Genomic DNA, 23,930 nt, shown 5'->3' with positions numbered 1-23,930 from the left:
CAGCCCCCAGCCAGATCCTGTGTCATTCTTTTTCTTTGGCAATCTACTCATGTAAAGGAAAACATGGAGATGTGTCTGAAAGTGTTTTGAAGCCCTGCAGCTTCTAACTGGTAAGTAGGAAATACAGAATAAGGCACAACAAGGAACTGAAACCCTTCATCTTCAAAAGCAAGATCATCCAAATCACCAACAAATTTGAAGAGGTGGAATGCTTCCTCTAGGAAGTGGACTCTCTGCTTCAGTATTTCCTGATATATTTCCACATGCAACTGGCTTTTATAGATCCTGTTCTGCAGTACCTGAATCTTCACAAGAACTGTAAAATAGCTGTGCTGCGATTAGATGGCAAGTAAATGTTATTGCATTCAACATTACAGCATCCAGCTTCTTTGACAGAATAGAATATCACGCAGAGAGATGGAACAAAATCTCATTGTAGAGTTCCTGCAATCTCATGCAAACTCTGCTTCAATGAATCATGAAAATATTACATTAAAACTGATCTTTCTCATGCAAAAGAATGTTTTTGCAGTTTCTAGAATTGAAAAACTGCAAGAGTGGAGAGGGAACAATTTTAATACATTTTCCTGGACTGAAGAATATCAGAACTAAATGTGAACTCAGTGTCCACAAGTAGAAATGAGGACAGTGGCTTTTGGTAGAAGTGCCTAGAAAGATGACTGACCAATATTAAACATCAATTAAATGGCAGTCCCATATGACTGAAAAATGAGTATTTGACTGCCTAATCACTTTACCAAAACCTGAGAGCCACTGTCACATGGTGAACTGGACATTTACAGAGAGTTTGGCTTCTTTTTCTACTTCGATGATTATTGCTGTATCCAGGTGGTTGAGACAGATGAATCCCTTAAGTCTACCAGGGTCAGCTAAGTTCACAGAATCATGCAGTCAATAGAATGCTTTGAGTTGGAAGGGCCCTTTAGAGGTCATCTAGCCCAAACTCCCCCCACAGTGAGCAGGGACATCTTCCACTAGATCAGGTTGCTCCGAGCCCCGTCCAACCTGGCCTTGAATGTTTCCAGTGATGGGGCCTCCATTACCTTCCAGGGGAACCTGTGTCAGTGTTCCACCACCCTCATTGTACAAAATTTCTTCTTTCTATTCAGTCTAAATCTACTCTCCCTTAGTTTAACGCCATTACTTCTTGTCCTGTCACAACAGGCCTTGCTAAGCTAGGCGGAAGATACACAACACGAAGTGATGCAGAACTAGAGGTTACTGAAACATTTTCTATGTGGTAGTTGTGAGGAAGCACAAAAATGCAGGTTAGCTGTCCTGGCAGAACAGGAAGCCTTTCAGGGAAGATATTTAAAGAGAGCAGAAGGAGCCGGGTGGTACGGTTTGGCGTCGAGGGGACTTTTTACTAGTGCATTCCCAGCAGCGGGCCAGGCCTCCCAGCGAGACGAAGACAGAGCCTCCCTTTCCCTCAGAGACCGCTGAACGTAAGGCAGCCGGCGGTGCGCACAGGGCCCTGCAAAGCCTTGCGTTACTTCGCATCCTCCTCCTCCTCCCCGGTGCCGCCCGCCCGCCCGCCGCCACTGAGCACGCCGGGTGCACGCCGCACCCGGCGGCCAGCGATCCCGACGAACGGACCAGGACGCTGCCGAGCCCCGCTGCCAGTCGAGGCCGCGCCCGGCCAGAACCTCCTTCAGCAGCCCAGGGCGCCCGTGCTGCGGGCCCAGCGCCGTCCCCGTACAGAGGCCTCGTCGCCCCTGCCCGGCCCTGCCCCCGCCTCAGCAGCGCCGCTGGCCCGGCGACCCAGCACGGGAGGTGGCTGGCGGCGCGGGGGGAAGAGGCGCGGCCGGAAGGGGCGGGCCCGTCTCCCGGTGACAGGCGGCTGAGATGGCGGCGCAGCGACGGGCGCCTGGCTTTGAATGAGGGGCAGCCGGCTCGGCCCCTGGCGCTCCGCGCCCCCCGGAGAGCCGCCCTCCTCGGGGCCAGGTGAGCGAGGAGGGCCGCTGCCCTCGCTGCTGGGTCCCCGCTTCCGCCTCGGCGCGGCTGGGAAGGGGGGCCCGGCCTGGGCACCTTCCCGCTGCGGACCGGCCTTCGCGGCTCTCCCGCGGTGACGCCCCCGCCCCGCTCCCCGCCGTGCCCGGGGCGCCCCGGCCGTCGCCCAGCGGCAGGCCTGCCCGGCCGGGCCCGGGAGCGCCAGGCCCGCGGCCGGCCCGTGTCCCGGCTCGGCTGGTCCGGGCCCCGCCTGGGGCCTGGGCGAAACGTGGGGTGACTGACGAGTAGGTGGGCAGCGTCTGGGCAGTGGGGGAGGGGGTTGGCACCCTAGGGGAGAGGGCGGGGGGGCACTGTCAGAGCAGGCGGGGTTTAAGCATTTTGACTGTTTTTAGGAACTCGGTGGGACTGTGCTGCTTGGGGTTAGCCGATCTGAAATTTTCCTTTGTTAATGCTACTGACAAATTGCATAAAAGTTAACGTGAAAGTTGCTTAGTACACTTTTAAAGACTTAAGAGTCTGTAACAGGACACAGAAAATTGAAGTGCTACCATCTGGCTTTGGCACTGTCTCCAGTAACACTTGAGCCGGGGCTGGTCTGCAGAATGGTGGGGCACGATTTCATGGCTGTGAATTCACAGTGTTGAGGGCCTCAGTTGCACATCTAATGAAAAGTAGTGCAGCTTGCTGCTGTATAGTGCTTCTGAATACTCTGGAAATACAGACATGTCCTCGAGAGATTTCTTTAAGCCATCTTGCACAGCATGTCTGGCAGTGTGTCTTGACTGTAAATAGCTGGTGCTTGTTGGGACAGCAGATGTTGCCAGATGATTTTGTCATAGTAGCAATGAGGGTGTCATCTCTGACTTTCCCTGTAGATACAGATAACTTGATAAGTCTTGAAATCTCTTCCTGGATGTGAGCACTTTGGATGACTTAGCTCACTCGCATAAATCGCAGGCAGAATGGTCTCTTCTTCCAGCTGCCTCACAACTGCCTAGTTAGGATGCTTGCACTGAAAGTTGGAGCATTAGTGTTGAAACTACCGTGCCTATTACGGACATCCCCCAACCATCTAGCTGTAGTTAGATAGAGGAGATGCCTCCTAATCTTCCCTTTGGATTGTGCTCCTCACTCTAATGCCACAGTAGCATGGTTTCCAGGTTCAGTCATGCTGCCATTTAATCTAACCATTTATCAAAATCAATGATAAAGACATTGACATGGTAGACTTTTTCCTCCTCCCTCGGTGTTCCCAATACTATGTTTATGTAGAAAGTAGTTAATTAAAAAACCCAAAGGAACAAAACCCAAACACAGAATCAACCAGTGGAACCTCCTCATTAGGCTGTAGAGTCATGGTTGCTCTCTTTTAAATGCAAGAGATGCTGGTTGTGTCTTTCAGTACCTGACAGAATGCTGTTCCTGAATCATTACGTTGCCTTTTTTTTAAAACACAGATTGTCTTTGTACATCTTGCAGTGTACGTGATTAGGAAGAGGGTTTGTGTGCTTGAAAATAAAGGGGTTTTTATTTCTATTTACCAATCTTCATAAGATTCCATCTCTCTGTAAGCATGCTTAGGCATCTTCAGATTGATGTGGCCACTTTACTTTTGTAAAATTTTGTACAAAATGGACTTTTAAGAAATCCTGTCCTTGCCACTGAAATTTTGGACTAATCATATGGTACTTGCCAGGTTTTTTATCAGCTGTTCTTGTGAAAACATGCTGGTTCAGTGTTACTTTTGTGGAGTTTTGATGTAGACACAGCACTCCGAGTCATGTTAGTCTTTTGTACTGGGAAATTTTATTTTGCTTTAGGAGGATGAGGCTTTTTTGTGGCTACTCATGTAAATATGTGGTTGGCGGGGAGCCTTTCAGTTTCAGACAAGTTATTTTTAGTCTTGGTTTAGATACCATCCTTTGGCTATTTACGTAGCTGTGTTCAATATAAGTTAAAGTCACTGTTTCCAAGATAGCTTAATGTGTGCATTCTAGCGTCACAGATGAGCTGATGTGCAGGAAAAGGTAATCAATTCACAAAGCACTGGTTAGTCAAGGCAGAAATTTCATTTAGAAAATGGTGATATTTTAAGAACACTGCACAGTACAAATCAGTCAGCGTTGCGGAGGAACAGAGGAGAGCAGGATAGGTGCTCTATAATATGAGTGTTTTGACATATTTTTCGCTGAGAGTAGGAGGTGAGTTCACTAGGGGAAAATAAGTCTTTAAAGCAATTCTAGTGCCACAAAGTGACTTTATTTTAGAATTAGCTCTGTCTCTTGAAATACTGTTTAAGTGGTGTTTGTGTGTGCAGTTAGGTATGAAAGAGGAAGTGCTTCTCTGGATGACTGTGTTCATTGTACCATAATGGCCAGTGAGAGTCTTGCTTATTGCGCCATAGCTGACTAACTCAGGTGGGCTGTGTGTGGTGCGAACGGTTTGCTGGCTGGTGTCAGTGAAGTCAGAGGTGCCAGGAGTTCTAATGACACTACTGCTGCAAGCCGAAAGCGATGTAGGAATATTTCAGTTAAATTCTGAACTTTCCATCTCTTCACTATATGTCCTTTATGGATCCATAAAATGTGTTTGGGGATTAGATGCCTCATCCTCCTGACTTGGCTCTAATGTGTTTAACATCTTACTGCTGCCATGCTTTAATCCTTTCTGTGCTCATCTTCTGTGTGAGCAACTGCTGTGACTTTTTACGAACAGAGCTACACAAGTATGTATGAGCTACACAAGTCAAACTCCATCTAAATTTGGTGTGTTACAAAATTGTTGCATTGGCTGCTAGAATTAAATTAATTAGGATTAATGTCCTGATTTATTTGCTTATTTATGTCTGTTTTAATGGTACTTAAAAGTACACTTGACAGTAAGTCTGATAAATGTGATACATTGGAAGCAATCTCAGTAATGGGAGAAGGAAGGCTCTGTCCCATTTTACAAATGGGAAGGTGAGGCATGATATACACAAGTGTGTATCAGGCTGACAGGCAACTCTCTCAGATTTTCTGAATTCTAGTCTAGTGTTTCACCTCTGCCTCCATCTGTTAAAAAATGTTCTAGGATTTTTGCTGGAGCACTACCACTTTGTATTATGTCTCTGTGCCATCCTGTATCATAGTCGGCTGCTGATACAATTGTGGTTCCTTTTGGGATTGATTATCAGGGAAAGGCTGAAGAGAAGAAAAGAAAGAAAGAAGGTGGTGGCCCCCTGAGCATTACACTGTTCAGTATTTGTTCCCATTCATGAGATAAGGAAGATACATGGCTGTGCTTCTTTCCAGTGTTTGAGAAAGATGGACAACAAGAAAAGAATTAATGCTTTGTTTCACTTAATTCACCTTATACCATTACACTAAACTTGTTAAGTTTGCAGTGAACTTGGGAAGTCTTAAGGTTCTGCGTACATTTGTATTCATACAACTGCTTCAGAATAAAAAGTTATTTCCCCTTGAGGAAAATTAATTAATAAACTCTTTTTTTAAAAAACCAACAAACCAAAACAAACAAAAAGCCTAAACACAAAAAACCCCACCCAAAAGGCACCAAACAAAACTCAAAACCTTTAGCTTACCTTTAACTTTTCTTTTTGGCTAGTGCTGTCCGTAGAGCAACAATGCAAAGGTTTCAAATGTGATTTCAGACACTGGGGAGAATGCTTAACTTGTCCTAATCTTGAGCCAATAATTGTTTCAAGATTCGAATTTAAACAGCCTGTAGCATATTGCTAAAATTAACGCATATATACTGCTTCATGTCTTCATTAGCAGTATAAAAAACAGATACACCCATGAAAGTACTGTTTAAAGGTGGAGGATTGCTGATGTTGCTGTGGCTAGCTGATAGCATCTTGTTGCCGAAACTCTGGTTGTGCATCTGGCAATTTTGTAGTACACAGAGCTTAGCTTAGCTGGGAAGACTACAATCAAAGTTCAGAGAAGAGGCAGGCAAAACAGTGGGCCTAGCACTGCTACAGCTGAAGTGAAATGCAGCTCTAACACAAATGTGTTCTGTGGTTGTGTGTGTGTCTCGTCATAACTCTGAAATTTTTGCGTGACACATAGAAGGTGGAGAGGGACAAGTTATCTGATTATTATGGGGAATGACAATAGCTATTGAACTCTGCCAAAAGGCATGCTGATGATGTTGGAAATGTAGTCACTCATATATAGGAATAACTTGGGAAAAATGCATTAACATCTGGTGGCTAACTCTTGTCAGCAGTGGACTTCACAAGCATGCAAGCCAGGCTTCTTGTGGATTCATTTTTTTTAGTGTTTAACTTGATATAGAGAAGTCAATACATTAAAAAACTGAGATGAGCTGAAAATCTGAGGTGTTATTTATATATAGTATGTACACATGCATACATATATATGTAACTGACACATGTGAAAATTGTTTTGGTTTTAGTTTTGCACTTAGGTAGTAAACTTCCCAGTCCTTTGAACTTAGGCACAACTAATATTGAGTCTGCGGAGGTTTTTGAGTAGTGGTTGCTTCCTAAAACAACCTTTTCAAACAATAGCTTGTTTCCTAATTTAGGATCTCTCTTGGCTGTCCAGTGTGGCAGTTAGGTAGGCTGAACAGTGAGCAAGATGGCTTTATTCTTTCTAACACTGAGTACTTTTCTAGTCGTTCCCTCCTGCCCCCCAAGCTGATACAGGAGTGAATTTTGGTAGAGAAGAGTGGAGTGAGCTTCTAAACAAGCTTCCTTTCAGAAAAGACATACCTTTATTTGCCTTTCAGCAGGTCACCTGCTCTTCATACCTCAGATCCCAGGTAGATGGCTTCTAGCTGCATCTTAAAAGTAACAATTTCTTTCACCAATTCAGCATTAGTTTGCAATAATTTCTGCCTTTAGAACAGAGAACTGTCCATCTGGTTGCCATCCACTGTTTTTTCACTAGCTTCCGCTGTTTCTGAATCCTTCACGTTTTTGACTGATGCATTCTCTTGTCACCTAGATATTGACAAAATTGTTTGTTCCAGAAGGTAAGGAAGTACTTAAGCACAACATGAAATGATAGTCCTGTCTTTAAAACTAAAAGCTTAATGTGTTGGATGGTGTCTGCTGTTCTTGCTTCTTTGTCCGAAGTTTGACTTTTCCCTATACCCACTTAGCTTAGATGAAAAGCTTATTTAATACCAACTCTTGTATAAGGTCCTCTTCATTTTTAAGCCTCCCATGATATGAGACGAAGAGAACGCTAGTGTTGAAGTAGTGGTGAAATGTGTCCTATGAGGCCTTTCTCCTGAGCTACAGCTTGGTAGTGCGGTCTGTGATTTGGCTGTTACTTACTGACTTAAGCCTTCCATTTTACAGTATAAGGGCCTGTTTGTTTAATAGCCACCCTGTATGATTTTTCAGTAGCAGAAATTCCTTATCTGGACTGTATGTGAAGCATATTTCCAGTACTATATTACTGCAGTGTTTAATGCTAGTTACATTATCTAGCAAATGAGCACCAATAAAAAATAAACCTAAGCTCCATGAAGCTCACAAATCCCATTATGTACTTTTTAATAAAATCCTCAGGGCAGTATTGGAGCAGCCTACCTAATGATCCACCTTCCTGAGTCTTCCTAACTTAAAGCCTGGACTGTAAAAAGTGATTTAAATGCCATAGCATGTTTGAAATCAAGCTGTCCTTCCATGGAATACTCATGGCCTGAGGAGAATGTCACAGGGCTGCCTTCTCTTCTCACCAGGAGGTATGTTAATCTTACAACAGAAAATGTTGTTACAAGTGTAGATGCGTATAATGAAAAGCTGTTTATGAAGCCTAACCTCCTCTTTACTCTGAAATGCTCACCTGTAGGAGAGGGATCCGTGAATTACAGCAGATTATTTTGACTCAGTCTGTACCTATTTAAGGGATCTGTTGGAATAGTGTGGTATACAAAGTATAAATTCCCTAGATTGACACTGAAAAATAGCTGCCAACAGAAGTGGCTTCAGCCAAAGATTGTTTTTTTTTCTGGGCTGGCTTTGCTAGTGTTGTCCAGTCTGGCATAGGAATATTGATCTAGGGGTTATCTTGTGCTATAGTGCCCGCAGGATGATCAGAACCTTTCTTCACTCATGATGTTTCAGTGACACTAGTTCTAAAATAAACAATGTTTGTTCTCATCATACATTTTCATCAAAATGGAAACTAAATTTAAACGACCAATTTTGGGTTTTGACTGAATGACTAAATTTATAATTTGTATATGCAAGACTTGCTCAAGCAAGTGTGAACTGCTTACTGATGATTATTCTGTTCTCTTTGCATTGCTGGTGGTCAGTGCCATTGTTAGTGTCTAAAACAGATCAGCAGTAAAGTCACTGCAATTGATTGCCTGCACTTCCCGTGTAAAAGTAACTGTGACTTTACCTGTGATCATGTGCTGTTTCTTTAAAGGCCATGTGCATTAGGTACGCTTATTATTTACATCAGTGAAATGTCCTGATAGTAGGCAGGTAGCGTCTTTGCTCCAGGTATTCCCTCTCTTTTCTTGCATTAAGAGAATTTCATAGAATGCTCCTTGCTTATCAGCAACTAAGGAAATTGACTTTAAGAACTACATAATTATGTATAATCCTCTAAATCTAACTTTTTTTATTTTGCAGGAAGGGTTTCTCACCATGGCTATAACACAGTTTCGACTCTTTAAAATCTGTACTTGCCTGGCAGCAGTGCTTTCTTTCATTAAAAAGTTAATATGCAGGTAAACTTGTCTTATTTAATTTGGTTACCTGTTCTTTTTTAATTACATATTCTTGCACTTCTTTCCTTCTCCCAGCACTCACCCACAACTTTTCGCAGTTCTGATTTCACTAACTGCAAAACAATCAAGACAGATAAAAACTTACAAAAAAAAAATCATTCTTTAATCTGCGTGTTCCTTCAGAGTTCAAAAGTCTGTGTAGTGCAGTTGTGAGTGTACTTTGTGGTAAGATATCTCTAATGAGAAGTGTTTTCTGAACAGCTCTGACAGGGTTTTAAAACTACCATTTAAAACTATCCTGTGTCAAACTTGAAAAAAATTTGTTCTCTGTGTTTTCTGGAAGTACTTGGCAAGTGACATTTTGGTTTTTTTAATAGGTTCAGTTAATGACAGCATGCACCTAGTCAGCAGGCTTTCATTATAATGTAAGTGATTCTCATCCTACTTTGTAAGGAAGCAGTTGCCTGAGACTTCAGATTGTTGTGCCTATTGAAGATTCTTTCAGAAGTTTGGAGGACAGTGATTAAAGGTCAAGAGAATTGCTTTTTTTTTTTTTTTTTTTAACAAACATGACTTATTTTTGCTTACTCTTATAAGTCATAGTTAGTGTGCTTTTGAGTCATAGACCCATGAACGCAGCAGTGTAGTACCTAGAAGCATTCAGAAAACCCTCAAGAGTTACGATTATATGATAGCAGAGTTCAGTAGTACTGTAGCAGAGTACCTGAGATAGATCTTCTCGGCACTGTGCTGTCATCTGAATTACTGTTGCTTCTTGCCACTCTTGCAGAATGGGTTTTTTTGCATAAAAAAATAGCAGTCTAGAGAAATGTGTTCTCCTTTTGTGTAGGATGACTACTACTTTGCCGGTGAGGTTAAAGCATATGCAGAATATGTGGTAGACAAAAAATAGCTGTTTATTTCCCGTTCACCTTTACTTTTTCCAAGAATAAGAGGAAGCTCTCAACTGGTTGGTAAACTCATTACAGATCTAGTGAAGCTTTAAAAAGATAAATTTTAATGCTGCATACAGCTATACAGATGTCAACCTTAGTTCTGTGATTTGAATTCCAAATTAAATTAAGAATACTTGCAGCTCAAGTTTTAAATGAAGTCAAAACACTGAGTTGATGATACTTCTGTATTATGTGGACCGTTCATCTCTCTAAGTGTTAAGATGCTTTTATAAGCAGATAATTGTTTAGTAGATGTAATGAGAGTATTTTCCTCCCTTTTTCAACTTCTGAATGAACTAAATCCTTGAAGTGAACAGCTGAAGAACTGCTTGGGAGTAAAAAGTAGGATATCTTTTCTTCTGTGAATAACAATTAGTTGAAAGAGTGAAAATCTGAAGTCTTTCACATAAGCAAGTCAGTGGATCAAATTAGTTCGGTCTGTTAACTACAGATGTTTCTCCTGCTTAAACAGGAGATGTCTCTCCTCCTCTCTCTTATGCTTTGTCAGGTGCAAAGTATGGCTTGATAAATTTTGTTTTCCTGTAATGCACCCCTGCATATGAGTATGCCTGGTAACCAGCAAATGTGATTTAATTACATGTGCATTTTAATTCAGTGGATATGAGCTAGTACTGATTTAGATTATATAGTTTATATTAGTTTTTAATTTAAACAAGTGCCTGTGGAGATCGTTCATACTTCTAGTCAGTGTAAAGCCTATGTGTAGTACTTGTCATCTCTTTAGTTAAAACTTTTTTTGATAAACATCAGCCTCCCTGAATTCACTGTTTCCAGGGAATAGAAGGTGTAAATAAAAAGAGGTGAAACTTCGTTCTGTTTAAAATAGCTAGTTATCTTCTCCAGCTGAGAAGTCTGGATGCTGCTAATTAGTAAGGAGAAACAAACCCAAGAATTCTTGGGGCATTTGGCATTCAGAACAGTCATCAATATCTGTGTAATGATGGTTGTGAAGCAACTGTTCCTTTAAACAACTTTTCCACTTTGTAGAAAAAGAATAGGAGATACGTAGCCTTCTGCAGTGCTGCTCTGTGTAGCATATTCTTTCCTCTGTTGTACAACAGAAGCTGTTTCCTTCCACTTTCACCCTTGTCAGTGTAATCATTTTGGCTAGGTGAACATTTGTTATAAGCCACTTGCTGAAGTCTTCTAGTTCATATAAATAGGGAAATATATATAATTGTGGAAGCGATGGATTGGAATAGTATTAAAGATACATATGTTGTACAGGTCTGAAGAAGGATGTCTCCAAGCTTGGGTTTCCTTTAGAGACATCGACTAGATCTGGTCAGCCAGAACCAGAAGTCTTCAGTGTGTTTGAGGGAACAGTGTTTTCGCCTTCCTTTACCCCTAAACTGTGTTGCTTTTCAACTTAAAGGAACAGTTTCTAAAGGGGCTAGAGTTAGTTATATAAAGCTTGAAAATTAGATGATAGCGCTGGATATTTCCTAAGGAAGAATCTGTTGGGCTTAAAGTAGGAAAAATATGTCTAATAACTCAGCAGCACACAGCAGAGGTGGTATTGCAGGCAATTCAGCTATTCTAAGTTGATGGTAGAATGTTCTATAATAGTGAAACTAATGGATACGAACTCCAAATTGTAGTTCCTTGGTTGTATTCTTATCAGTAGTAAAAAATGGAACTTAACTTTTCTGAGCTGTGTAAGGTTAATTGTGTGACTGTCTTGCTATAGGAGCTTATGCTCCTTGAGGAAAACATGAGTGTGAACCTGAATTTTATTCTCATGTGTTGTAAGGTTTTAAAATACAGTGACTGCCAGCTAAGAATATTTTAATTATTATTGTGATCTTTGAACACATTGTCATTAGTAATGAACTTTGTCATTAAGTAGATATCTAGGTGGTTTGTTTGTAATGCATTAGTGTTTGTCTTCAATTAGAATTATTTGATATAGTTGCTGAAATGCTTTCATTAAAACAGTATTCTTTAAGTAAGTAGAAGCATGTGTTGAACAGAAGCTGTTGACTTGCATAATTTTGTACTATCTCTGTTTAGACTTTGAAGGAAAAAGTGGTTTAGAGGGGCCTTCAAATCGAACAGCACAGCTTGATGTTTAAGACAAGTAGAAAGATTTCTTAGCTTGCAGTAGAAACGGTTATCTTGGAACAAATGCAGATCAATAGTGTTTGCTTCATAAGCACTGACAATCTAAAAATTCTAACTGACTGTATACAAATAACTGAGATGATTTGTCCATTTTCATATTACTTAGAATTGCTTCTCTATTTCTGCTGCAGTTTGAAAAGTAAATTGCACTTTGAAATTCTTGTGAATGCTGCTTTAAGTTCACGATGAAATTTGTTTGTTTAGCAGACTTTTACTGGCAGTAGTTAATACTAAGGTAGTTTAAGCACATAATGTTTTAGCCATGACTATTTTCAGTAGTGCTGTTCTCAGACTTCCTTTTTGTTTTTTTTAAACTTAGTGCTCATGTTTTCAGAGCTTGGAGGAATCCTACATTTTTCTTTCAGGTCTGGAAGAGGGCGAAAGTTAAGTGGAGACCAAATAACTTTGCCAACCACAGTGGATTATTCATCTGTTCCTAAACAGGTAATTGCTTAAGTGGTAGATGACTTAATCACTCTGTTAAGTGATTATCTGTTGTATCAGTACTACAACAGGATTGCTGTATATTTTGGAAAAACAATGCTATATAATAAGTATATATCTTAGTAAGATAAAAGAAGACAAGTTTTTACTTGCAGATAACAACTTGTACTGTATAATTCTCTTCAGCCGGAAGTAGAAGACTGGTCTTCATGGGATGAAGATGCTCCCACCAGTGTGAAGATTGAAGGTGGCAATGGTAATGTGGCTGGTCAGCAAAATCCTTTGGAACAAATGGAACCTGATTATTTCAAAGATATGGCACCAACTATAAGAAAAACTCAAAAAGTAGGTATTGTACTTTCAGCTATACTTACAGAGGGTTTTTCTTGCTTTAGAGTAGGCTATAAGTAAATTGGCAACTTGCAGAAGGTGCTTCTGGTAAAATTAAGCTGTCCTGTTGAAATGAGAATAGGTGCTCATGTCTAGTTTAACATGTCCAATTACAGATACTGACTTTGTGAGATCTTACCAAATGTGATGCTAGTTCACGTTTGCATCTTTAGTCTCAGAAAACAATGGTTATTTGTTTCACCAAGTTATGTTGGGGAGGCTGGAATTAGGGCGCTGGTATTTCAAACTAGCTTGCACTTCAAATGTCCATTATTATGGAGACAAGACAGAAGGGCATATCCACAATAGCATCAACACCGTAAAGAAATGCTACTTAAACTTCTGGTAATTAGAAGTTTTGTTTCTATGTGGAAATCTTCCAGCTGGATACTTATAGGACTTTGAGTCAATTGGAAAACCTTTTTCACAACGAAGGCAGTCAAGTACTGGAACAGGTTCCCAGAGAGGTTGTGCAGGTTCCATCTCTGGAATTTTTCAAGACCCAAGAGGATAAGCCCCGAGTACCTTCATCAGCCTCAGAGCTGGCAGTGCTTTGAGGAGGAGACTGGGTTACAGACCATCTTGAGGCCCCTTCCAACCTGGATATTCCTGTGGTCTTATGAACTGGAGATGATACTGGGGTCAGTTTTCTGTATATTCAGGTTCTGCAGTATTCTGTGGACTAAATTCTTCTAAGGACTTTGATCTCCCAGAATCTGGTGGGCAGAGGAGGACTGGGGAGAGGTAAATTTCTGCTTTGTATCTAATGACGTTTTTTTGCCTAATACATTGAGCTTTGGATACAGAACGAAACTTGAGAAGAGTCCGTGCTGTTTGAATACTGTGTACTGGGTTTAGTTTAAACCTATCTCTCAGGATGACTGCAGGCACCATGAAGAACATTCCTGCTAACTTGGCCTTGTTACCTCCCGTAAATAGAATTTACGTTTGTATTTCCACCAAATCTGGGCTCAATATGAGCCCCAGGATCTGAGGTGGAACCTAGTCGTGTTACTGCTCATATCTGCAATGCCTGGAAATGGATCTTCAGTCAAATAACAGAGTCTGTCATTGCTAAGGAAGATGGTCTAGTCCTGTGTCCTTTCTTTCATTGGTAGTAGCATTTGTACAGTCAGTGGAACTGTGAATTTACGTCTTTTGGAAGCAGCAGAGACTTAAAGTAGGCTAAACGAAATACGTGAGTAAGTTCGTATCTTGAGGTCAAGGCAAGTAAAGGATACATGATCTTAGCAACCATGTTAAATTTGCTAGTAAGTCTTTTAGGAGAAGCATTAGTGCGTGTTTTTCAGCCAAATCAGTACAGAGCCTTACCAGTTGATGTGATGGTGGACTACATTTCAACTGTTTAAACTTAAATTGTCTGTACAACTAAGCCACTGAAGTAGCTAAGAAAGCTCATGTTCCAAAGCGATGTAGATGTGCAGACAGAACTATCCTCAAGAGTAGTATCTTACAGTGACCTGTTAAGGAAGCAGGATTTCTCCAAGGAATATGTCATGTAATTGGTAGCTTATGCGAGTACTAGGAGATGTGGCTGTTTGATCTGTAATTCTTTGCACCCTTTCTTTGCCTTGGTACAGTCATAGGTTTCCATGTAACTTAAGAACAAGATAGTGGAGGGAGGAGGGAGTTCTTGTGTCTTTGCTTCTACCACTTATCAGTTCATCTGGCTGTACATTTGTCTTCCAGAACCTGAGCAGGTTTGAGACACAGTACGGTGTTGTATAGCTGTACCTTCACAGGCACAGTTATGTGATCACCAAGAAATCTGTGCAGTGCTTTTGACTTACCACTTTTTGTTCTTTTTTTTTTTAAATATTTTCAGATAGTTATTAAAAAACGAGAGCCTTTAAATTTTGGGATTCCAGAGGGAAACACAGCATTCTCTAGCAGATTAGCAGCTACACAAGATACTCCTTTTATTCACCAGTCTGTAAGTATGCTCTAAGTATTGGGCTTGTATTTGACAATTAAATGACTGTTCTGTAGGAGAAGGAATAGTGTGCCTAAGGTCTGCATTGTGGGGAGTGACGTGCGGAATCAAACTTCACAACTCAGAGAGTTATAAAGCAGGTATGTTTATTGTGGCGCCGGGTGCAAGGGGGATCGCTCCTCCTAACTTGCACACCGAGTCACGAAGCATGCGCCTATTTATTACAAAGCTTATCTAAGTAGGCTGGACTATTGTAATTATTTCTAGGAATTCATTATCATACTCCACCCCCCTTTAGCACTTGCGCAGTGTCGTCTGGTGGTCATCTGTGGGGGTCTTCTGGATGAAGGCTCATAGTCTTTCTCGCTGTGTGCTTTCATCTTTGGCTCAAAAATTCCTGAGTTGTCTGCGTTGGCTGAGTCCCAAACCATAGAAACAGTTTCAGCTAGAGAGTTGCTTCTTACAGACAACAAAGTTCTGGTTATCAGTCCTTGTTTCTCTTCGTCTGTCTCGCAAGCAGTCCTTGTTAGCTACATTTGAGACACAACAGTCCTTGTTAGCAAGATTACAAAAGAACAGAACTAAACTGAATAACAGTGTTTAACTCTTTCTTTAACATAGATGCAAAATTATATAACAAAATTAAACTAAAGCTATAGCAAAATCGAACTAATTTTCAGTTCCCCACATCAGGAGCAAGAGGAATAGTTGTGGAATTATGTAAATTGTTTTAAAATTGAATATTTGGTTCAAAGCATTGAAGTAGTTTAACTAATTTTAACTTATTTATTCTACAAGAAACTTAACAGATCAGTGATAAAAAGGTAGGAGCCTCCGAACACTTGTAACTTGCAAATCTTCTAAAGCAACGGACTATATGTTCTTTTTTGATTCTACGCAGTAAGTTCCTAATGAAACAGAAGACTGACTTTTTTTTTTTTTTAAGCCTCTGGGCTACCTTTGCTTTGTTGTCTTGGATCCATTTTTAAATTTCACCTTCTCCCTTCTTTTCTGTACGGATTGTATTCTATCAGTCTCCTAATTTTTTCTCTTCAGCCTTTGAAAAAATAAGGTAGTTACTTAATAACCTGTCTGTTTAGAGGGAAATGCTCACTTTCTCTCTTTGTCTGATTTAACAGTGCTTCTGCTTTGATTAACATAGTGCACAAAAGGGTCTAGGCAGAAAGCAGCACAGAAAGGTCATTCCACTCCTTAGGCTGTCCATAATGAAAATAATTCAGGAAAAGACTTCTAGTGAGTAAAAGCAGCACTCAGGTGATATTGGACACAGAAGCACATGGATGTACATGTTGTTTTGTCCATGCAACTTCAGAAATCTTTTTACACTATCTACCCAATTCATCTGCTCAACTTAATCTTCTCCTTCCTAAAAATGCACTCGAGTACTTCCTTCCTTCCTCCTTTGTTACTGACCAATAGAATCCAAAAAACCCTGCAGCAATTAACTGGAAAATGTCAGTATTGGAGCAGGGGAAACATTTTCAACATTGACAATAAGCTGAGATGTACTTGTCATATCTTAGATATTTCTGGAAGTCTGAAGCATCAAGGTTAAAAATAAAAGTGTTTTATCAAATTTTTCCTCATACTTAGAGCTTCTCTTCTTTTGTTTCAGCCTGAACTGGGAGACTTGGATACTTGGCAAGAAAATACAAATGCCTGGGAAGAAGAGGAAGATGCTGCCTGGCAGGCAGAAGAAGTTCTTAGGTAACTGAAAATAGTGTAACACTATGTAAACTCTTACATGTAAAAGAATTAAATACAAGTTTATTTGTTGTAACACCTTTCTGGTAAGTGCTAAGAATTGTTCAACAATTCTTAAGAAAAATGATTTTACGCATCTAATCTCTGTGTAACTGGTACATGGCAGAATACATTTTAGATCCAGTCGATTTAGTAGATGAGATAATGGGGGAAAATGGAGAATCACTAGGATGTTGGAACAACACATTAATCCTCTTCCAAAAAAACAATGCCCCCCTCAAACCCAAAAATTTGTTATGTACACTTAACATGTTTCAACCTGATTAACTAAAATACCACTGAATGTCCTTGTAAAAAGGGTCATACTCATGTGCTGTAGAGTCAGAATAGTTCAGGATAGAGGGTGAAGTTATAAGTGTGTTCTCAGAATCCCCGTAGGAGCTATGCTTTTCTAACTTAACTAGCTGATAAGGCTCAAATGTAAAATCAGTGTCTTGTGCAAAGTTAGCATGAATACTTCATCTGTTCCATTTGTGTTCTTTTTTTCCCTCTTAAAAACGTGGAAGGAATGCAAAGGGTGAAGAGATGCAGACTGGGTTGAAGCTAATCACATGCAGTGATTTGAATCTGTTTCATTTCAAGGTTTTATCAAACTTTAATTGCTTGCTACATCATCAGACAGCCTGCCTCAGATGGCTCCACCTTCCTAACTTGCTCTCATTCTGCTCCCCAAATCACAAATATGTGGCTTCCGTGGGACAATAATGATCATAGAATCATAGGTTGGAAAAGACCTCTAAGATCATCAAGTCCAACCTTCAACCCAACACCACCATGCCTACTAAACCATATCCTGAAGTGCCACATCTACAGGTTTTTTAAACACCTCTGGGGTTGGGGACTCAACCACCTCCCTGGGCAGCCTGTTCCAATGCCTGACCACTCTTTCAAGTAAAGAAATTTTTCCTAATATCTAATCTAAACCTCCCCTGGTGCAACTTGGGGCCATTGCCTCTCATCCTGTTACAAGTTACTTGGGAGAAGAGGCCAACACCTGCCTCACTACAGCCTCCTTTCAGGTAGTTGTAGAGAGCAATAAGGTCCCCCCTCAGCCTCCTCTTCTCCAGACTAAACAGCCCCAGCTCCCTCAGCCGCTCCTCATAAGACTTGTTCTCCTGACCCTTCACCAGCTTTGTTGCCCTTTGCTGGACACGCTCCAGTACCTCAATGTCCTCCTTGTAGTGAGGGGCCCAAAACTGAACACAGTACTCCAGGTGCAGGCTCACCAGTGCCGAGTACAGGGGCATGATCACCTCCCTACTCCTGCTGGCCACACTATTCCTGATACAAGCCAGGATGCTGTTGGCCTTCTTGGCCACCTGGGCACACCGCTGGCTCATGTTCAGCCGACTGTCGACCAGCACCCCCAGGTCCTTTTCCTCTGGGCAGCTTTCCAGCGACTCCTCCCCAAGCCTGTAATGTTGCATGGGGTGGTTGTGACCCAAGTGCAGGACCCGGCACTTGGCCTTGTTGAACCTCATACAGTTGGCCTCGGCTTATCAATCCAGCCTGTCCAGATCCCTCTGCAGAGCCTTCCTACCCTTGAGCAGGTCAACACTTCCACCCAGCTTGATGTCATCTGCAAATTTACTGAGGGAGCACTCAATCCCCTCATCCAGACATTGATAAAGATGTTAAACAAGACTGGCCCCAAAACTGAGCCCTGGGGAACATCACTTGTGACCGGCCGCCAGCTGGATTTAACTCCATTCACCACCACTGTCTGTGCTCGGGCATTCAGCCAGTTCTTTATCCAGTGAAGAGTACACTCATCCAAACCATGGGCAGCCACTTTCTCCAGGGGGATGCTGTGGGGAACAGTGTCAAAGGCCTTACTAAAGTCCAGGCAGATGACGTCCATAGCCTTTCCCTCATCCACTAGGTGGGTCAGCTGGTTGTAGAAGGAGATCAGGTTGGTCAAGCAGGACCTGCCTTTCAAGAAGCCATGCTGACTGGGCCTGATCCCCTGATTATCCTATGATGATATGAAATAAGGACATTATGTACTGAAAAATTATTCCAGAACTGTGAATCTTTAAAGGAAAAAAAAGTATTTAACAAAAACCCAAACCAAATGGATTCTGGTCAACTATTTATTGTAATATTTGGGAAAATTTACTTTTTAGACTAGTAGAATGAGACAAGAGGGAAGTCACCAGCACACTTTGGATGCATTAATGATAGATAATAATCTCAACCAATTCTAATTCTGTCAAATCTTGCTCTGCAGCAGCTTAACATGTTAGGATAGGGTGGTAATGCAAATTTTTTTGGTAAATTTGATCAGAGACCTCTATGTGTACTTGTTTTTTTTGTTTTGTTTTTTTTTTTACTTCAGTACTGAAACTGTTTCAGGCCTTGTCTTTCACTAATGTATCACAGAAGTACAAGCTCTGTGATATGAATGATGTGCCTTTGGGCTGGTTATGTTCCAAGGATAGTACCTTTTCCTGTGAAGGATATCAGTAGGCTCAGTAAGATCTTTAATCTCTAAAGTGCAATCCACTGAGACTTAATCTGTGGTGTACCAGACAAAGAAAATGAAAGACAATGAAAAAAATTGCTTTTTTTGAACTGAGAACTGGAACAACTACTTTTGCTAACTGCACAGGCCGCGTTGTAATTTACTTAACCCTTACGACATTCTATTATGGCTGCTGTTAGGACTATGAAAAGAAGTTATCGAATTTTCCGAAGCAGGGACTTGTATTATACAAATTAGCTACTAAAAATAATCTGGTGTGTGCGTATGCCATCTTATTTCTGGAATGTAGAACTTGGGTAGTGGATATTCCCAGTTTGGTCAAAGGTATATTGTCTGCCAGTTGTCAGGCTCATGCTCTAGAACACTTAGTGAGAGAGATTTCTTACATGGCAATAGCAGTGGGGTTTTCCCACAAACTATTTTCAAAGTGTTACCTTACTTGGTGTCACCGTTTGGAGCAGGACAGCAATAAACGGAGCGGCAGATGCTCTCTGTTAACCCCGGCCCCCCACCATGGGAAGGGAAAAAGGGGGAAAAGGGAGAGAGACTTACAAATTGAATATTAAAACAGCTTTACTAGTATCACTTAACAGTACTAATAATAAGAGAAATAATACAAAATATACAGACTGATACTGAGTTTCTTGGAGTTGGGTGCTGGTGTCCCACCAGCAGCTGCCAGGAAGCACCAGGAAGTCCCGGACTGGCCTCAGCAGTAGACAGGAACTGGACTCAGGAATGCACGGATCTGGATCTGGATCAGGATCACAGGCGGGACAAGGAGCAGGGTCCTCTTCAGAAGCCAGCCATGGACGAAGAGAGCAAGACCCTCGTGATCCCCCAGCTTTAACCTGAGTATGACGTGCATGGCATGGAATACCGCGTTGGTCAATATTGGGTCACCTGTTCTGTCTGCCCTTCCCGGCAAGTGTGACTCTTTATGACATCTCACATGCAGGACCTAAGAGATCTGTCAGTGACCGTGGTTGCTATAGTAATAATTATAAGCAGGGGCCTTTTTCTGCCTTCCATTCCTACCGTTAGCTCAGTACAACTATAAACATCAGGTGTTACCAGCTTTGGAGAGGACACTGTGAAATATGCAGCCAGCTTCAGAAAAATGCAGTTACTTAGGGGAACTTGGCTGTAAGGAAGATTCACTAAAAGAGAATCGGTTCTGTTTTAACCAAAACCAGGACACTTGGCTGAAGCTGTTCTAATTATTTCAGCCTGGCATCTTTACTATTGAAAGGCTTCAGCTCAAATGGTTTATTTTTATAGAATTCCTCCCTAGCCACACTAAAAGATATCAAACTACTTGTTGTCAAAGAGATGTGTATGTGTCCAAATATTTCAGATAAATAGAAAGAACATGATCAGAACTGTAACTGTTTTACTACCACTTGGCCAACTATGAATGGCCATCTCTGTACAGCTGATGATTGTTTAAGCTGTATCCCAGCTGTGTGAAGTAAAACCTTTGTTTTATTCATGATGCATCAAATTACAATGTTTTTCTGTAATTGAGGAAAGTGCTGGCTAATTTTCAGCAAGATTGATAGGAAATAATCTTCTGGGTTTACAGTTTCTCTTGCAGTAGACATCTGTGATGTAATTAACATCTAACACTTAACATAAGCATAGCACTTGGCAAGACTGCCTACATACTGTAGTAAGGAAATGATCTAGAGTTTCTTCTTAGTGCTAGAAGACAGCACTGTTGTCTACAAAATGATCTGAAGATTTCAGACTACTAAATGGGAGACCAAGTCCCCCTAACCCTTCAGAGGGTTAATACTGACAGTACTCCAGCAGTGCTTAGTGAGAATGAAATGAATGTGCAGAAAAAGTAAGGATCTCCCTTAGGTGGCTGATGGTTGGTTAGTGTTCAGAAGTGTCTTAGACTGGAATAATTTTTGTGTAGTAATGGAGAGCTGGTCAGTCATGCGATACTGGGCTGTGGCCTGCTAAATAGCAGAGAAGACTCTGTCCTGTGGCCTCTGTGGTGACTCAGTGGATATACTGAACAGTTGCAAGGAGCATGCGTAGTAAGCCAAATGCTTCCTGGAATCGAAGCATGCTGGCGGACAGTGCTGAGCAGTAGGCTACTAGTGCCTGAGAAGTTCCTGCACTCTGTTGACTCCTTGCCCCGCTCCCCCGTCCCCCCCCCAGCAGGTCTGGGCTGGGATGCACTGAAATTCTCCAGTCAGTGATGAAGCAGCGTAGTGGATGATAAACTGGATTTTCAGTTCACTGAAGTTAGTTCGATGTTGGCTTGTTCTGCAAATTGTAGATACCTATCTGCACCTTTCGACTTTCTAATACCAATGAAGTTTTTCTTCCCAGTGGGAACAGGTAAGCTAAATGGTGGTGCATTTTAATTGTGGTGAGGTCAAAGACCAAATGCTATGAAACCATTCTTATTACAGTTTTTCAGTATGCATACAGTAAATAAAAACATCCTAGAAGAAGCATATCTGCTAATAGTGTTGTGATTATAATTAGCGTTCTGCTAACTGAGGAGAGAGGTTTAGGTCTTTTTGGACGTATCTTGTGTTAGGAATGCAAAGCACAAGTGACACCAGGAATGGGTCCTTTCCTGGTTTAAACAACTTGCATCATTCCGTCCAGACTGTGCTGAACTCCTTGCTTTGGAACCCGGACAAAGTGAGCCAGATATGGCTGCAGTTTGTCATAGGCTCTTCCTTTATGGAGAAATGAAACCTTTCTGAGCCTCGAAGGTAGTAACTTTATGTCCAAAACATGCAGGAGGTTTGGAGTAGAGATCAATGTTTTGAGTAACGACCAAGTGAAAAACGAGTGGAGAGGCAGTCACTGTGTGGTAAGCTACTTGTTGAATTCTTTTGTGACTTCTGTTCCTCTACCTGCGGTGCTGCGAAGGTCTCTTCTCATTTGGGCGAAACTGAAGTCCAATAAAATGACTCAGCCAGTAGATGGCATGGAAAGCACTTCTCTGTGCAGAGCAGCTCTGCGTCCTGCGGTTTATCAGGGGGAGAAGAAACATTGTCTGCTGTGACTCTCCTCACTTCAGAATTGCAGACGAATAGCAGCATTGCTTAAGACCTCGTAAGGCTTTTTGGAACTCTGCTGTCTCTACACGCTGGCTGGGGTGTAGGTAGCTTCTTCCCTTCTGCGTGAATTCAGAGGTGTGGGGAATACAAGAAAATCTACTCTAAATTAGAATTCTTTATTCTAATAAATAATTCTTTATTCTTACCGAATCTGTGTTAAATTTCACTTTTTCAAGTGAGTGAAGCTTCATTTTTATTTCTAAAGTCCTCCTGCAAGCATCTTAGCAGATTTTTCGTATAAAATCAACTGACTCCAAAGCAGGAGTGACCTCCTTATGCCAGTCTCTTACTACTTATGCAAGACAGGAGAGAGTTGCACTGTGCCACTTGGAGTATGGGTCCTTGTTGCCCCTGTGCCACTCAGTGATGTGTTCTAGACAAAGTGGGGGAATAAAATGAGCGGCTTGTTGTGGTGTTTTTTTCCTTTGCTCTCGTCAGCTATGTGTTTATTGAAATTGGAAACCTATTTCTGTAGACAGAATCTTTGAGCTAGCAGATAGCCATGTCTGAGGTTTTATAGCAGTGATAAGAAATAATGTTAAAAGGATACACAGATGAAGACTTTTTAACTATTTCTTTTCTGTCCCTAGAGGCTATTGTTTATACGTGTACTGAACAGTAGAGTACAACACAGGAGACAGGGAATATTAGAAGTTATCCTCTCATCTGATCATGAGGAAAATGTGCGTAGTACTTTCATTACAAAGAGGATAACTACTGATGCCTCTGCTGAGGGAAAGGGGGGACACAAGTCAGTGTTCTAGACAAATGAAACTTTTGGTCTGAATATGAAAAGATGGGTAATCTTGCTACTCAAAGCATTAGATTTTTTTTTTCTAATTTTTCTTTTCCTAAATAGCTCTAGGCCTTAACTGTCGTACGCTCACACTGATTCATTTACTGTGACTTTTTGAGAATTGAGCGGCTTTTAGATCGTAAAATATTTGAACAAATATTACTGCCTAAGGCTAGATTAATCTGAAAGAAGGACTTCAGCACAAGAAAAGAATGCCTGTTCTAAGCCCGATCGCGGTAAAGTGAAGCTCTGTTTTTATAAGTAATAATAACCTATTTATTGACAGGAACTTCAGATACATGTGCCCTGAAAACTGGATTCCTGTTATTTCTCAACTGATGTTTTCTTTAATTACAGACAACAGAAGATAGCAGAAAGGGAAAAAAGAGCAGCAGAACAGCAACGAAAGAAAATGGAGAAAGAGGCCCAAAGGCTGATGAAAAAGGAACAAAACAAAATTGGTGTAAAACTGTCCTAACAGAAACCAGGCATCAATGGCAGTGCCAGTGAAAAAGAGAATTTCAGCTCTACAACATACATACCGGTATTGATTTCAGTATTTCTAGGACTTCAACACACTGCTTGGTTTCAATGCATTCTTCAGGTCATCTTGGAAGCCAGGATTCTCCAAAAATAGCTTGGACTAGCAGCAGGTGGTTCTTAAAGGAGAAAAACCCCACAGAAATTCATGCCTTGATGGAATGATGTTTCCTGCAATAGTTCTATTCCAGCACCCTTCTCGGCAGCAAAAGTGATTGAGCAAGGATGTGGATTGAAAGACACTCTTCATGAACAGCTCAAGCCTAGAGAAAAGAATGTCAATATTCGGTGGTGGGAAATCTACTGTATTGTCTGTGCTTACCTGAAACATGTAATTAAACGGTTTTAAAGAACCCTTTGCTTCCTGCCTAATCAAGAATGCCTGCTTTTGCTGTTTATAAAAAAAATATTTGTAAATACCTCACAGTTTTCCGTGGGAGATCGTGTTGACCTGTGCAGAAGAACATGGCTTGTTATGGATGACCTGCAACTTTAAATGTACTCCTGGTACATGGTGCCATGGTGGAGCGCAAGTTACACCTGAACACTGAAGTGGATTTCTTGTCACTCTGTCCCTTGCAGCTTCCTGTGCTACCATGGCCATTCACAACTCTGCAGTGGCTTCCAGTAGTGGCATCACTACGCAGGT

The 23,930-nt window shown here is 41.4% G+C and overlaps 1 protein-coding gene across 2 annotated transcripts; it reads left to right on the top strand.

Annotated features, from left to right (window-relative positions):
* The first annotated feature begins 1,821 nt into the window (after nucleotides 1-1,821).
* Nucleotides 1,822-23,634, top strand: EBAG9 (estrogen receptor binding site associated antigen 9). 2 transcript variants are annotated; one of them, XM_075415671.1, is made up of 8 exons: nucleotides 1,822-1,965; nucleotides 7,520-7,695; nucleotides 8,597-8,694; nucleotides 12,161-12,239; nucleotides 12,426-12,584; nucleotides 14,476-14,583; nucleotides 16,220-16,311; nucleotides 23,099-23,634. In XM_075415671.1, exons 3-8 carry the CDS (start codon nucleotides 8,612-8,614, stop codon nucleotides 23,217-23,219), a joined length of 642 nt encoding a protein of 213 aa, XP_075271786.1. In that variant the 5' UTR covers nucleotides 1,822-1,965; nucleotides 7,520-7,695; nucleotides 8,597-8,611; the 3' UTR covers nucleotides 23,220-23,634. The 2 variants fall into 2 exon arrangements, with proteins under 2 accessions (XP_075271786.1, XP_075271787.1); XM_075415672.1 differs by lacking the exon at nucleotides 7,520-7,695.
* Nucleotides 23,635-23,930: the final 296 nt, after the last annotated feature.

This window comes from Opisthocomus hoazin, chromosome 3, assembly GCF_030867145.1.
Source record: "Opisthocomus hoazin isolate bOpiHoa1 chromosome 3, bOpiHoa1.hap1, whole genome shotgun sequence".
NCBI classification, from domain to species: domain Eukaryota; kingdom Metazoa; phylum Chordata; class Aves; order Opisthocomiformes; family Opisthocomidae; genus Opisthocomus; species Opisthocomus hoazin.
Note: the sequence above shows the minus strand (reverse complement) of the source record. Positions and strands in the feature narration are given on the sequence as shown.